This window comes from Amphiprion ocellaris, chromosome 4 (genome assembly GCF_022539595.1).
Source record: "Amphiprion ocellaris isolate individual 3 ecotype Okinawa chromosome 4, ASM2253959v1, whole genome shotgun sequence".
Lineage (NCBI taxonomy): Eukaryota > Metazoa > Chordata > Actinopteri > Pomacentridae > Amphiprion > Amphiprion ocellaris.
Window position 1 is genome coordinate 14754705 of NC_072769.1, and position 15497 is coordinate 14770201.

The 15497-nt window shown below is 37.6% G+C and overlaps 1 protein-coding gene across 2 annotated transcripts; it reads right to left on the reverse strand.

Annotated features, from left to right (window-relative positions):
* Window positions 1-4283: 4283 nt before the first annotated feature.
* Window positions 4284-7791, reverse strand: LOC111574889 (uncharacterized). 2 transcript variants are annotated; one of them, XM_055010156.1, is made up of 6 exons: window positions 7725-7791; window positions 7179-7556; window positions 6262-6390; window positions 5999-6040; window positions 5569-5707; window positions 4284-5247 (listed from the first exon to the last, which is right to left on the reverse strand). In XM_055010156.1, the coding sequence occupies exons 1-5, from the start codon at window positions 7759-7761 to the stop codon at window positions 5703-5705; spliced, it is 591 nt and encodes a 196-aa protein (XP_054866131.1). In that variant the 5' UTR covers window positions 7762-7791; the 3' UTR covers window positions 4284-5247; window positions 5569-5702. The 2 variants fall into 2 exon arrangements, with proteins under 2 accessions (XP_054866131.1, XP_023135478.1); XM_023279710.3 differs by having other exon boundaries at window positions 5979-6040.
* Between the last annotated feature and the right edge of the window lie 7706 nt (window positions 7792-15497).

Here is a 15497-nt window from a genome sequence, read left to right on the forward strand (position 1 = left end):
ACTTGGCTTTGTCATCTGTTCTGCTCATGGCTAAAGAGTTGACTTAAGACAGCTTTACAAACAGCATAACTCTTAGAAACAGGGCACACATTGTCTTCCTGGGCTTCAGATGCGCTGCCCGACAACACATGGCCTCGTTTTCCACAATTCAAATCTTGCTGCTGTGTGAAGCTACAGCTGTTCAATAAAGTCAAAGTAAAGCAGGCAACATTCTGCATTTGTTTAAGCAGTGCGAGACAGAGTTCGAGGTTGTGTGTGATTCGGCAATGCTTTGCTACTGAAGGAGATGGAGCAGCATGGCATGATTTAAATATCCAGAGGCAGAACTCAGTCAGGTGGGCATCAGTCCAATTTAATCCCTGACTGTAGCTGTTAGGGACCAAGCAGCAAAGCAGGGTCACAAGAGAAACTTTCAAACTTCAAGGCTTTATTTTGCCAAAGAAAATTGTCCATAGAAAAAAACAGGATTGCAAAAGATTAAAATACATCAGCAAAGAAAAAGTATCAACAGAAATTCTAACTCTGGGTCCTTTGAATAAACTGAGGTCAACAAAACAATAATTGCAACACAATTGTGAAATGAACAAAGCTGACCTCCTAAATGACATAAAAGAAGGGGTATATATACACATAGGCTAGCCTACAGAAACGCAAGAAGGGGAAGGACCTATTCCCACACCATTAACACCCCAAAATATACCCAACTGCCACTTAAAGACATAATACAAATAATACTTATAAATACTAAATACCAATATCACCCTAAAACTCAAATTCAGAACTTCCCTTCATAGCACTGGGAGTAGGCACCTTCCAATTCCTGTCTGCCAGCATAAAAGGCTGCCTTAAACGCCGCCTCTCCCTTTTGCCAGGAACTTAGCAGCATGTGGAACAACACAAAGACAGATAGATACAATATATTTGCAGTTCAAACCAGTCTGACAAACTTATGATCACTAAATGTTAACCAAAATGTGTGTAATCAAATTGGTAACAGTATCATAATGTAAATCAAAGAAGTTAAATAAACATCTTTAACCAGAAATTTTGTTGGTGATTATTTGTTTGAAATAAAAAGAAACATTACTAACGCTGCATGGTGCCAATCGTTGATGGGTCTATCACAATAGCATAGCTGAAGTTATTTATGGAGTTAGTTATTTTTTTCTCAGTTTGACTCATATCAAACTGCTGCTGCACCTTGACATATTGTAATACTTCAATATGTGAAACCTTTTCAAGTTGTTTTTGAGATAAAAAATCTCTATAATTTGTTTTGAATAATTTTTGAATTGAAACTCTCTGTGAATAAAATGTGGCTCCACTTCCAGGAAATTATACATCTATAAAACCATTTCTGAGTAATGAACTGACTAAAACTGAACATTACTCTTCACTTTTAGAATCTTATCACTAATTTACATATTATCTAACATGCAAAATGAATTTGAGTAGCATTAGATGTACCTGTTGTCACGATTTTACTTTGGTTTCTTGTTCTGACCCTAAACATTGCCAGCACATATGTTTTAACTGAGGAGGCAAAAAATTGAATGTGTTTGTTTCGTCTGCTATACATATTATATTTTCATTAATAAGTTATGATGTAACGTTCCTGTATCTATTCAGAAGTGGCACAAGTTAGTTTAGACTGTTTGGCTAATTACAGTTGTGCTCATAAGTTTACATACCCTGGCAGAATTTATGATTTCTTGGCCATTTTTCAGAGAATATGAATGATAACACAAAAACCTTTCTTTCACTCATGGTTAGTGTTGTGCTATAGTTTTTCATTATCAAACAACTGTGTTTATTCTTTTTAAATTATAATGACAATAGAAAGTACCCAAATGGCCCTGATCAAAAGTTTACATACCCTGGAGGTTTGGCCTGATAACAGGCACACAAGTTGACACAAACGGGTTTGAATGGCTACTAAAGGTAACCATCCTCACCTGTGATCTATTTGCTTATAATCAATGTGTGTGTATAAAAGGTCAGTGAGTTTCTGGGCTCTTGACAGGCCCTTCATCTTTCATCCAGTGCTGCACTGATGTTTCTGGCTTCTAAATCATGGGGTAAGCAAAAGAATTGTCAAAGGATCTGCGAGAAAAGGTAATTTTTCATTCAAATATTTTTCTTTTTTTGTATGTGTATTTATGTTGTATTTGTTTTTGGTGAATGAATGAAATAAGCAAAAAAAAAACAAAAAAAAATGAACTGTATAAAACAGGAAAGGGATATAAAAAGATATCCAAGGATCTGAAAATGCTTATCAGCAGTGTTCAAACATTAATTAAGAAGTGGAAACTGAAGGGTTCTGTTGAAACCAAACCACGGTCAGGTAGACCAACAAAAATTTCAGCCACAGTTGCCAGAAAAATTGCTTGGGATGCAAAAAAAAACCCCCACAAATAACTTCAGCTGAAATTCAGGAGTCTGGCTGTTTCAAGATGCACAATAAGGAGGCACTTGAACAAAAATGGTCTCCACGGTCGAGTTGCCAGAAGAAAGCCGTTACTACGCAAATGCCACAAAGCATCCCGCTTACAATATGCCAAACAGCACAGAGACAAGCCTCAAAACTTCTGGAACAAAGTCATTTGGAGTGATGAGACCAAAATTGAACTTTTTGGCCACAACCATAAACGCTACATTTGGAGAGCAGTAAACAAGGCCTATAATGAGAAGTACACAATCCCTACTGTGAAACACGGAGGTGGATCGCTGATGTTTTGGGGATGTGTGAGCTACAGAGGCACAGGAAACAAGATGAATGCAGCATGTTATCAGAAAATACTGGAGGAAAACTTGCACTCATCAGCCTGGAAGCTGCACATGGGACATACTTGGACGTTCCAACATGACAACGATCCAAAGCACAAGGCCAAGTCTACCTGTCAGTGGCTACAACAGAATAAAGTAAAGGTTCTGGAGTGACCATCTCAGTCTCCTGACCTCAATATCATTGAGCCACTCTGGGGAGATCTCAAATGTGCAGTTCATGCAAGGCAGCCCAAGAATTTACAGGAGCTGGAGGCTTTTTGCCAAGAAGAATGGGCAGCTTTACCATCTGACAAAATAAAGACCCTCATCTACAACTATCACAAAAGACTTCAAGCTGTCATTGATGTTAAAGGGAAGAATACACAGTATTAAGAACTGGGGTATGTAAACTTTTGATCAGGGTCATTTGAGTAGTTTCTGTTGTCAATATGATTTAAAAAGAGTAAATACAGTTGTTTGATAATAAATGGCTTCACCCAACCACTTACCATGCGTGAAAGGAAAGTTTTTGTGTTATCATTCATATTCTGTGAAAAATGACCAAGAAATCATAAATTCTGCCAGGGTATGTAAACTTATGAGCACAACTGTATGATCAGTATCATTTGGCATTTGGTCCTTTTGATTTATGGCTCACTTTCTCCACTAGAGGACAGGAAAGTTTCACTTGGATCCGCTGATGTCTGAGATTGCACAATCGCTTAGAAGCCTCTGGTTTGCTGCAGCAAACCGTGTCAAGTACTCTCAAACATGCTAATTCTAGTGTCTATGAAAGGTTTTCTCTACGTCTGATGTGTGATTATATTTTCACTCCATCTGGAAGATTTAAGGATTATTTTGCTCATTTGAAACAGACTCATCTGGTTTACACCAATCAAAATGGACAAAAAGAAATGTGTATCTATAGTATGTATGTGCCAACAACATATCATCAGCGTGCTCTCACTGACTTGCCATCTGTCTATGAAACCTCCACATCTTTCTGCAAACAAAGCACACACACATTTATAAATAGAGCAGATAGGGTCAGAAAACTAAATGAACTCAGATATAAAGAACTGATTACATGCAGTAAAGAAGTCATCTGTGGCTGTAGTATCTGCAGAGCTGTCAGCACTCAATTCTCGACTTGTATTGCCTTGTTATTTAAGACATGATCTATCCAAGAATGGCTGACAAATTCTCCAAGTGTGTAGCCAAATTAGGGCTACAATGACAATTTTAGCTGACAATCCCCGACACTGCGATGCTACATGTATAAAACGGGTTCAGAACTTGCTGTCTGTGGTTTGATATGGAGCTTGTTAACTGTGAACATGATGCAGCCACGGGCCAACACCTTCAACATCATCTGCAACTTCAGTCAGGGGCTTTTTGTCACTGTGGGTTTCCTGGGGGCCCGACAACATGGGTAACATCACTTCATTAAGGTAAACTTTCTCGCCACTCTGTATTGTGTTGTAACTATTTAGAGAAAATGTTGCAAAGAAAGAAGCTCTGATAAAGACAAAGGATTTATTTGCAACTTTTCAAACACACATTTGATTTAAAAGATTAGAAAATGAAAGCTTTGACAGTTTTTTTCATACATATTCCCCTCCTGTATCAAAATATTATTTATTGCTCTACTGGTTTACAAAAAACTTAAATTCCAGAAATATAATAAATTCCTTTTGCGTTTTTTGCTTTAGTGTAAATTGTTTGACACTTTATGTTCTACAGGTTTTGATTGCAAAATATGAGCTGAACTCAGAACTCTGTATCTTCTTCCTCTTTAGTTTTTGTGATGCCAGTCATATGTGCAATCCTGCATTTCAGACATCTGTATCCTAAGATTGAACATAATTTGACCTAATTATTCTGACACATGAATTGATTCATGTTTCCTCTGTTGAACCCATTCAGCCACCACTACTGCACTCACTATGGTTTCTTTATAATATCTGACCTGATCTGGGTGAAAACACATGATTGAAAGTCTCCTGTTGTGGGTTACATTCTCAAAAAGTCTGAAAATGGAGCCAGAAGAAGGTGCAGATATTTAGTTAACTCTCAGAGTATTTGATTAACAACATGCTGAAAGGTTAGGATGAGAATTGTTGCCCAGTGACTATCTCGACTTTAATGCACAAATAGGAGCCTCTTGTCCTACTGGGAAGTGACTCACTACATTTAAGCCAATACACAAAGTTAAATGGAGATTCAACAGTTTTGGCTGAGATGCGTTTTTCATGGCTAGAAAGAAACACAAAGAACACAGTGAAACAGGATACAAACACCTTCAACAGGCCACCAACCATCAGCTGCAGTCCATCTACATGTTGAGTTCTGCTTGTTGCTGTGGGTTTCCGGTGAGTCTCTGATACTCTGACGTGGTTTTTCTAACTGCTACAGAGGCCTGACTGATGGAAGATTATCCCATCTCTGTAGCTCTGTGACCACCAACAGGATGAATACATACTGTAGATGTAGAAATAATGTAAAATTAACAGGGGAAACTCAGAACTAACAGTTATATCATGGTGTTACGTTTGTGTGTGTGTGTGTATGTCAAAGCTAATGAGGCGAATGAAATGCAAAGGAGCCATTTCTGTGTTCAGCTTTCATTGGCGTTACATACAATTTGAAAAATATTGTCATGGTATATGTAGAAATGTAAATATACAAATGCAATCAGTTAAAAGAGGATTAATACGCAAATCAGAAAAATGCAGGGAGTCTTAAAGTCTTGCCTTCTACATATCACTTCTTATCACTTCACTTTATTATTTCTGATATTACATTTTTAGGTCCGTCGTCCCCTCAAAGTTCTGACGGCAGAGAAGGTGCAGAATGTTAACTCCGAGCTAAAGTTTGTCTTCCTCTTTGGTCGCTGTGTTGCCTGATGGATTTCCAGCGCAGCATAATACACGTCTTCATCCTAAAATGTCATGATTTTAAAGAATCATAATTAGACGTGTTTGAATAGGTTTAGCAAAACATTATTGATAAATTAATTAGTTTTAATTCTGAAGCAAAATATTGATGGCTCAGTTATATTAGGCTGTGCCTGTAAGCCTTGGCAGTGAGTCTGCATGCATGTTGTCAATGTTACTGTTTAATATATATGTCAGAGAAATTGTTTCTACCTGAATCTGAGTCATGTTTGTCATTATCGTTAAAGAATTGATAAAAGATCTAATGCAAAATACCAGAATGTGTTGTATTTGACCTTCGGTGTTGGAGCTTTTGTCATCATCTTGAGGATCTTTAGCTGCAGATAAATTACAGGATCATTATTCAAACACATACATTCGATCAATAAAAGTGGAGCACTTATGTGAGGCCAGATTTATTTGTCAGTTTTGAAATTAGCTTTGTGGATTGACGTTAATGACAATAAAAAATTTCTTTCAACTAGAGTGAAAATACAAAATCATCTAATTATAAGGATTAACTTTGAAAAGAAAAGATATGTAAATACATAACAGGTACCTGTTGTCTGACATGTACAACAAACCAAAAGAGAGGAGAGGATGATGAAAGCTGAAGACAAAGACAACAGCAGCGTCCAACACACATTGCAGAGTTCTGGCCTCTCATGGTGACAAGAATCAGTGGAGTCTAGATTAAAGAGAATATTCTGTTTAGCATAATGAGGCATACTTACAGCAAAAACTGCATTTCCATACAATGCCAAACAACTCAACTTTGGGAAGAAGTTGAAAGACAAAAGAACAGGGTCAGAACACTGGCTTTGGTATTATTGCTGGAATTATTCATTTGAGATTCTGCTCAGTACTGATTGCATCACATACAGTCTGCAGCTTTTTCAGCAACAGATTCATGCTGTGTCACTGAGTTTAGGGAATTAGATTTTCCACTGGAATCAAAGGTTTTTTATTTACCACTTACTTAATGACTGGCAGCATAAACACAAGTGTTTAAATCAGGTTGTCTCACGTATTAAAGTCAAGCAGATAAAGAAAGAAACATGACATCCTGACTTCAATAAGAAGATAAGTTCAAAATAATTTCACAGTTATCTCAACTTGAATTTAGTTTTCAGTCAATTCATGCACAAATTTTAGTTTAAATTACATACAGTATTAAGATGGTGTAATAATTAATACCATTATGTCAACTCAGACCATTAAAATAATGCTTGTAACTAAAAAGGATTACCTTAATCATTAAATTAGTTTTTTTTTTGCCATGTATCTAAATAAATGTTGCAAATAGCTCTCTCGCAATAATTTTTACAGCATTAATTTAGATTTTAGAGACCCAACACATGCCAAAAAACATTTTTCACAATGTACTACTGTTTGATGATCATTTACTCAAATAACTGAATTTTGCTGTGAACACAATCACATTGACAAACAGATAATTCAGATCAAAACACTTACTGAGTATGATCCTTGTTGTCATGCTGCTATATCTGTAAACAAATGTGGAAGTGATGTATCTGTTGTTCTCCACCTTCAGCTCCTCAGTTCCACAGTAGTAGAGACCCTCATCAGCATTACTGACGTTCTTGATCAGCAGGTCATAGGAATCAGAAGAATCGTTCTTCACAAATTCAAAATGAAGGGAATACAACCGATAAACATCACTTCCTCTGAGAACAAGGGAAGGTTGGTTTTCATGGGAACAGTTCCTGATCCACACTATGTATACTCCACTTGACACTTTGCAGTCACAGTAGAGAGCGATGTTGTCTCCAGGTCTGGCTGTCACCTCCAACACTGATCCAGAAACCAAATTATGACTGCAGGAAACAATTCCTAGAGTACAAGTAAAATTTGAAAACCACCAATGTTACAGGATTTCAAATTTCAGCAGGTTAATGTTCAGCAGAACATCAGTGAAGATGGAAGAAAGAAACTATTTTCAAAATGGAACCAGAAAATTACCATTTTAATTGATTAAAAGAAAACAAACTCTAAAATTACCTGAGAAAACAACCAGAAGAACGTAGAGTCCGTCCATGTGTGATGATGTCCTGGAGCTGAAAGACAACTTCACAGGTCTCACTCACAGGTGTCATGATCTACACACAATTTTCCATTAAAGGAAATGTCGCTGGTGATTGGCTCGTTGAATGGAACATTTTCTTCTGTGGTTGTTATTTTGTGGGCAGTGACAAAAGAGCATTTTGTTTTTGCATTGATGTAACGATTGAACCAGGTTTCATCAGACGAAACTGTGTGATGAACCCAACCAAGTTATTTGGGATAGGATGCAATAAATTTTTCCTTTGGATGGACAATAAATGACACATTGATATTTCAATTCAGTAAACGTATGCAATATAAACATGTGGAAAAGCACCTTGTGAAACATAAAGGACACCACAAATATATAGTTAATCTTAAAATACCTGTATAATGTTGTTATAATGTAACTTTGAAAATCATTTTTCAAGAATTTTGACATTTTAAATCATAAAACATCACTAATTCAGTAACTTTGTTTCAAACCAAGACAAAAGCAAATCTCTATCTTGTAATCAGTGGTAATCATATAGACAGTAATAACAAACACATGAAATAAACAGTAAAACAAGTTTATGTAAAATTACAACTTGTCTATTAGAATTGTCTTAAAGTCTATGCATTGAATGTATCATATTTAGGATAAAGTCAGGCATTGTAAAATATGTGTATCTGTGTTACAGCAGATGTAAACCACTGATGTTAATGTCTAAATTACATTCAACATTGTTCCTTGATAAACCTTTATAAACACAGTGGGCTGGAAACTAAGACTGTTTGTATTATGATTGTACATGTGATGTTGTCTAAAGACCGTCATAATCATAAAAGGATTGTACTCATGTCTTCATCTTAACTCTTTTGATAACAGTAACCTACACCTTTGGTTTATGCACAACTGTGACGAGTATATTCATCCCTGGATAGTGATGCTGTGTTGTTTATTAAAAGACTAACTGTGAGATAAAAGTTTAGCTCTGAATGAGAACAAGATATAACTTTATTAATAAACCAAAATAGATTATTGCTTGTTTTCCTCATCAGTTTAGATTTTCCCAGCATGGCATGCTGGTCAAAACTAAAACAATATGATAATTCTTTATTGTATTTTATATGCAGCAGCTGTAGTGAATTTAGAATACAGATCATACAGATCATGCAGATCTGCGTAACTGATCTCAGTCATGTTTTGTTGTGGTCACTGATAAAACATAAACTCAGAAATACACTGTTCATCCACTGTTCATTCAGAGCAGCTGATTGCTGGCTTTGTTGTTTCTGCTTTAACATCAGTCAAGACTTACAGTATAAAAGATGAACAACAGCTGATTCAAAGCTTTATGGAGTTACACTGTAATGATCCAAAGATGAGAAAGAACCATTTAAGAGGAGATTTCTGTTTCCATCAGACGTGTGGAGAAGATGGACAGTAAAACTGAGCATTAATCTGCAGGTTCAGTCTGTCTGCATGTTAAACTGTGCAGTTGTTGGAGGGGCTGTTTGTGGTTTTCCTGAGTTTCACTCATCACATGGCCAAGGTTGGTTTTACTGTTCACTTTATATTTTCTCATAACTTCTTGGCAAAAGTGTGGCTTAAATAAACAAGCTAATGAAGAAAACTACTGTATGTTGTCTTCAGGCACATTTAGCGTTTAAAGTTTTATTCTGTGAAGAATCAGCTCCAACATAAATACTTTGACGTGTATCAAACTCTACTGGGGAAGGTTGGTGGCTGACTGGAGACAAAAACAAGAAATTGCTTGAACACAACTATCATGTGTTGTTATAAACAACCAGCCATCAAAACCATGATGGAATGTTACAGAATGTCTTTTACCAAAAACACGGGAATCTGGAGAAAAATGTTCTCAGCTACAACAAACGGGGTTTCTATCTCTCTTCACATTTTATGACATTTTCATGATTTGTTCCAACCCTTCAGTTTTTATTTATTCATTTCAGTGGTGTAAGAAAGTAAAAATCACAAGGTGCATCTATTCTCCAACTAATGAATGACTTTATGTGCACTATTGTTGATGCAGTGTAGCTATTTCAACACAATTTTTTTGTAATGAAAAATAAAGTGGAAGTTGACTGAACATCAACATAAATACTGCATGAGAAGTAATCAGTCCTACTGAGGATCTGTTCTGAGGCCTTTCATGGTTGCAGTGGTGATAGAACGACTGACAGATGAGGAAGCCTGGAGAGGAATAAGACAGAATACATGTGTGAATGAAGGACAGTGAAATGGTGAAGCTATAAGGGTTATGAGGTGAAAATAAACAGGGTGCAGAAGCTTATTGTTGTCTGTGGTTTGACATGAAGCTTGTTAATGTGAGTGTTGTGTGACTTGTGCTTTCATCATGGGATAATTTTCAAGAAAGGAACTGTGAACGTGAAGCCATGTGCCAACACCTTACAAACCTTTGATCTGCAACACCAGTTAGCCTGCATGAGGGGCGTTTTGTCACTGTGGGTTTCCTGGTTGCCTGACAACATGGACACACAATGTGATGGTGGTGAACTTCATTCTCAGTTTGTATTGTGTCGTTACTATTTGGAGAAAGTATTGCAAAGAGAACAACTCTGACACTGAAAACAAATTCATTATCAGCTTTTCAAACGCAGTATTTCTTTTAAACATAAGAAAACTAAAACCACTAACAGTATTCCATTCATATTCTCCTACTTTATCAAAAAAGTTATTTAGTGCTGTATTGGTTTAAGTTGAAAATGAAATGACAGAAATATAGTGAAGCCATTTTACAGTTTATTGTTTCACTGAAATTGTTTCATTCTTTATGTTCTATAAGTTTTGATTGCAGAATTTGAGCTGAACTCAGAACTCTGGGTTTTATTCTTATTTGCTTTTTGTGATGCCATTGAGTTTCCAATGATTCCTGTAACTGTTAATTTTCTTTGACAAAATCATTAAAAGGCATGCACCAAAAGAAAAGAATCATGCATTTTGGTTCTCTCATGAATGTATTATGAGGAAGTTTAACTAAATTGTTGGCTTTCTGACACAGACGTGTTTCTTCAGGACAGTTCACAGGTTCTCAGTGGGGTTTACATCAGGACTTTGGAAAGGTTTGTACAAACCCATAATTCTCACTTGATTTTAGCATTTCTTTATGACTTTTGATTCATGCTTGAGGTTATTGTCTTGTTGGTACAGCCACTGCATCCAAAGACTCAACATTTTGGCTGATCACTTCGGGTTTTTCTGAAGAATGTGGAGGTAATCCTCCTTCTTTATTATTCCATTTGCTTTGTGTAAAGCACCAGTTCCACTGGAAGAAAAACAACCCAAGGACATAATGCTGCCACCACCACGCTTGATGGCAGGTTTGGTGTTATTAGAGTTGAAGGCCTCACTGTTACTCCTCCACACATATTTCTGGTCATTGTGGCCATAAAGCTTATTTTTATTTATTTGTCTGACAGCAGAACTTTCCTCCAGATGGACTTTTCTTTACAAGAAATTCAGCCACAATCCAACAGAGTAGTTTGGGACTGGAATGCACTTTTTCTTTGGACTGGACAATTACAGACATGAATACTGTGATTCATTGAAAGCACAAGATTAAAACGTGTCAATTAAGTAAAACTATGAATTATAAGCACGTTTGAAACCTGCTTTGTACAACATATATTGGGGATCGAAAGTTTGGGCACCCCAGGTAAAAATTTGTATTAATGTGCATAAAGAAGCCAAGGAAAGATGGAAAAATCTCCAAAAGGCATCAAATTACAGATAAGACATTCTTATAATATGTCAAAAAAAAATTAGACTTTATTTCCATCATTTACACTTTCAAAATAACAGAAAACACAATAATGGCGTCTGCAAAAGTTTGGGCACCCTGCAGAGTTTATAGCATCACTGCCCCCTTTGGAAAGCTGAGACCTGACAGAGTCATGGATTGTTCACAATCATCATCTGGAAAGACCAGATGATGTCAATCTCAAAGGTTTTATGCATACAAATTTTTACATGGGGTGCCCAAACTTTCGATCCCCACTGTAGATGAAACCACCGATATATAGTCCACCTTACACTGCATTCTAATACTGTTTAACTGTAAATATATTGTCATTTCCCAGAACTCTGGCATTTTGAATCATGGAACAGAACTAGTTTAGCAGCTTGGTTTAGAGAACAGTATAGCCTGTAGCACGAGTCTATGCACATCTGTGTCCAGCATATTCAAGCCTGGCAAGCGACACTGTGTTGTTTACAAAACCGCTAACCATAAGTTAAAACTTTACATCTGAATTTAGAATAAGATAGAACTCAAATGAATAAAATGTGGATTATTATTTTTTGGTTTTTGTTGATGATCTCATTTGTGCTGGTTAGAACAGCTTGGGGTCAAATCTCTCCCAGTGTTTGTGGTTTGGAATTGAAATAACTGAGAGCAAAATGATTAGACCATCAGCACTGGCCCACACCATGATGTTTAAAATTCTCAAATGTTCTCAAAATGTACTAAATCAAAGAACTTTGAATGTATGAAGTGTAGTGGCAAAACCCATCAAATGTTATGATGAAACTGGCTCTGATGAGGACTGCTCCAGGAAAGGAAGACCAAAAGTTACCTCTGCTGCAGAGCATAAGTTCATTGGTTAGCAGCCTCAGAAACTTCAAATTAACAGCACCTCAGGTTAGAGCCTAGATAAATGCCACACCGAGTTCAAGCAGCAGATAAATTTCAACATCAACTGTTCAGAGAAGACTGTGTGAATCAAGCCTTTATGGTCAAATAGCTGCTAAGAAACCACTACTAAGGAAAAGTAACAAGCAGAAGAGATTTGTCAATTATTCAAAATTCAAGGCACACTTCACCAGCATAGTTACAAGACAACGAGACAATTACCCCAAACACACCTCCAAGCTATGTAAGGACCATTTTACCAAGATGGAAAGTGATGGAGTACAACCAAAACCCAACTGAGATGGTTTGGGATGAGTTGGACCACAGAGTGAAGGAAAAACAGCCAACAAGTGCTCAGCCGCTCTGGGAAGTCCTTCTAGACTGTTGGAAAACCATTCCAGGAGACTACCTCATGAAGCTGAATGAGAGAATGCCAAGAGTGTGCAAAGCTGTCATCAAAGCAAAAGCAGGCTACCTTGAAGATTCTGAAATATAAAACAGATTTTGATTTGCTTAACACTTTTTTGTTTACTACATAATTCCATGTGTTGTTTCATAATTTTTAATGTCTTCAGTATTAATCTATGATAACAATTAAATAAACATTGAATGAGAATATGTGCCCAAACGTTTGACTGGTACAATATTCTTGGGAATTATGGTGAAAATGCTAACTTTTATGTGTTTCATCTGACCACAGAGCTTTCCTCCAGAAGGACTTTTCTTTGTCCATGTGATCAGCAGCAAACTTCAGTCGAGCCTTAAGGTGTTATTTCTACTAGAATGTCTTCCTTCTTGCATGGCAACCTCTCAGCCCATGGTGATGTAAAACACACTTGACTATGAACGCTGACACCTGTGTTCCAGTAGCTTCTAATTAATTACAGACTTATCCAGTGGTGATAAAGAAATATATCAGTGAGTTGGCCTGTCCTCTACGCCAAACTTTGATATTATAATCAATGTATATTGAAAAATTTTCATATAAATCTTCTCAAACCTCCTGACAACATTAACCCTTTAGAACCCAGCGTAGGGCCAGCGCTACGTTTTGCATATTGATTTTTGATTGGCTGTAGATTTTAAACCAGATAAGATAGATCGATAATTCTTTTTGCATATAAAATCTGGGGAGTTACACTAACATTTCACACATTCACCAGGTCTCAGAGTGCTTTTTCGTTGCAGTGATGGGTTTGTAAAAATACACAATAAAGCGCATGTGGCGTTAGCTGTTTTATTGTGAAAGGCCCAACAGGAAGTGCCCGTTGTTATGTGCAGGAGCTTGTGTTGTAATGTGAATGGCTTTGAACCAGACGCATAAAAAAAAGTGTTCTGAAGCTCTACAAATGTGTCGCTTGATTACCTATGCCTAACAACACGACATGGTGTCAGAAGCGGAGCGGCAGTAAGAGCGCCAGTGTGAGAAAAGGAGCAGTTCTCGGAGCGAAAAAGTGACTTTTCTTTTCGGGACTGAAAGATGTCGCAAGGAGAAGCGGGAGCTAGCGCGGAAGCGGTGCGGCCTCGCTCGCCCCAGCAACAGGTAAACAGCAGAGATAATTCCAATCCACCCCCGAACGCCACATTCACCATTCGCCTCCCGAGCCGTTTGATTTCGCTAAGCCACAACAATGGGAAAAGTGGATACGGAGATTTGAACGATTCAGACAAGCTAGCAACTTGCATCTTAGCTCAGAGGCTAACCAAGTAAACACGCTCATCTACTGTATGGGGGATGAAGCGGACAACATTCTTCGAGGTCAAGCTTTATCAGAAGTGCAGAGACATCAGTACCAAGCAGTAAGAGACACCTTAGACACATACTTTGTGCCAAGGAAAAACATAATCTATGAGAGAGCCCGGTTTAACCAGAGAGTGCAGCAAGTTGATGAAACTGTTGACTCCTTTGTCACCGCGCTTTATGCTTTGGCTGTAAACTGCAACTATGGAGCTCTGCACGATGAACTGATAAGAGATCGTCTCGTCGTAGGACTCAGGGACGCCATCTTAGCTGAGAGACTGCAAATGGACAAGGATTTGACGCTGGAGAAAGCAATAAATCAAGCCCGGCAGTCAGAAGTCATAAAAAGACAACAAACCGACATCAGAGGGGAAAATAAAGTGGGAATTGATGCTGTAACGATGAAATTCAAGAAAAAGCCAGCATTCAAGTCCCCAGGTCAACCCAAACAAGTAACAAAGACCAAAACAACAAACGAGAAATCCTGCTACAGATGTGGAAAAACCCCTGCGCATGGAAAAGGACAGTGCCCATCAAAGGATGTGACTTGTCGTTCATGTGGAAAAAGAGGACATTACAGTGAAGTGTGTAAATCTGTAAAGTCAGTGCATGTGATTGAAACTGAGAAATGTGTCACTCCTATGTTTTTAGGTTCTGTAGATGCAGGTTCAGATCCTTGGTATGCAGACCTTATGATCAGAAACTACAAAGTCAGATTTAAGATAGACACAGGAGTGGATGTTTCTGTTATCCCCGCCCAGATGTACTACTGTATAAACCAAAATGAGACAGGGTTATGTAAACCAAATAGACCATTGTTTGGACCAGGTGGTACTCCACTCAATGTGTTGGGCATGAGCAAGGAAACATTGTGCAAAGGTGAACAAGAAGTACAAGAGGATATGTATGTGATCAAAGATTTGCACATTGCGCTGTTAAGCAGACCAGCTAGTGTCAAGCTAAATCTTGTGTCTAGAGCAGATAGCATAGACATGAAAATGCTAAATGAGAGTTACCCAAAGTTGTGTCAGGGATTGGGTTTAATGCAACAACCTTACACTATTAAGTTGAAGCCTAATGCTGTGCCTTTTTCCCTGGCCACTCCAAGGCGGGTCCCCATTCCTTTACTAGGAAAAGTGAAAAAGGAACTGGAAAGAATGGAATCCATGGGAGTAATCAGCAGAGTTGAAGAGCCAACTGAATGGTGCTCAGGGATGGTTCCAGTGCCAACCAAAAATGACTGTGCGTATTTGTGTTGACCTAACTCACCTCAACGAAGCAGTGTGCAGAGAAAAGTACATCCTGCCCTCAGTTGAACAGACACTTGGA

Excerpts from the sequence above, each read along its gene's own strand:
- LOC111574889 (XM_023279710.3), bottom strand. The coding sequence starts at position 7,761 with ATGGACGGACTCTACGTTCTTCTGGTTGTTTTCTCAG. Across the intron at positions 7,557-7,724 it reads TCTTCTGGTTGTTTTCTCAG|GAATTGTTTCCTGCAGTCAT; the intron begins GTAATTTTAGAG and ends CTTGTACTCTAG. Across the intron at positions 6,391-7,178 it reads GACAACAAGGATCATACTCA|ACTCCACTGATTCTTGTCAC; the intron begins GTAAGTGTTTTG and ends TCTTTAATCTAG.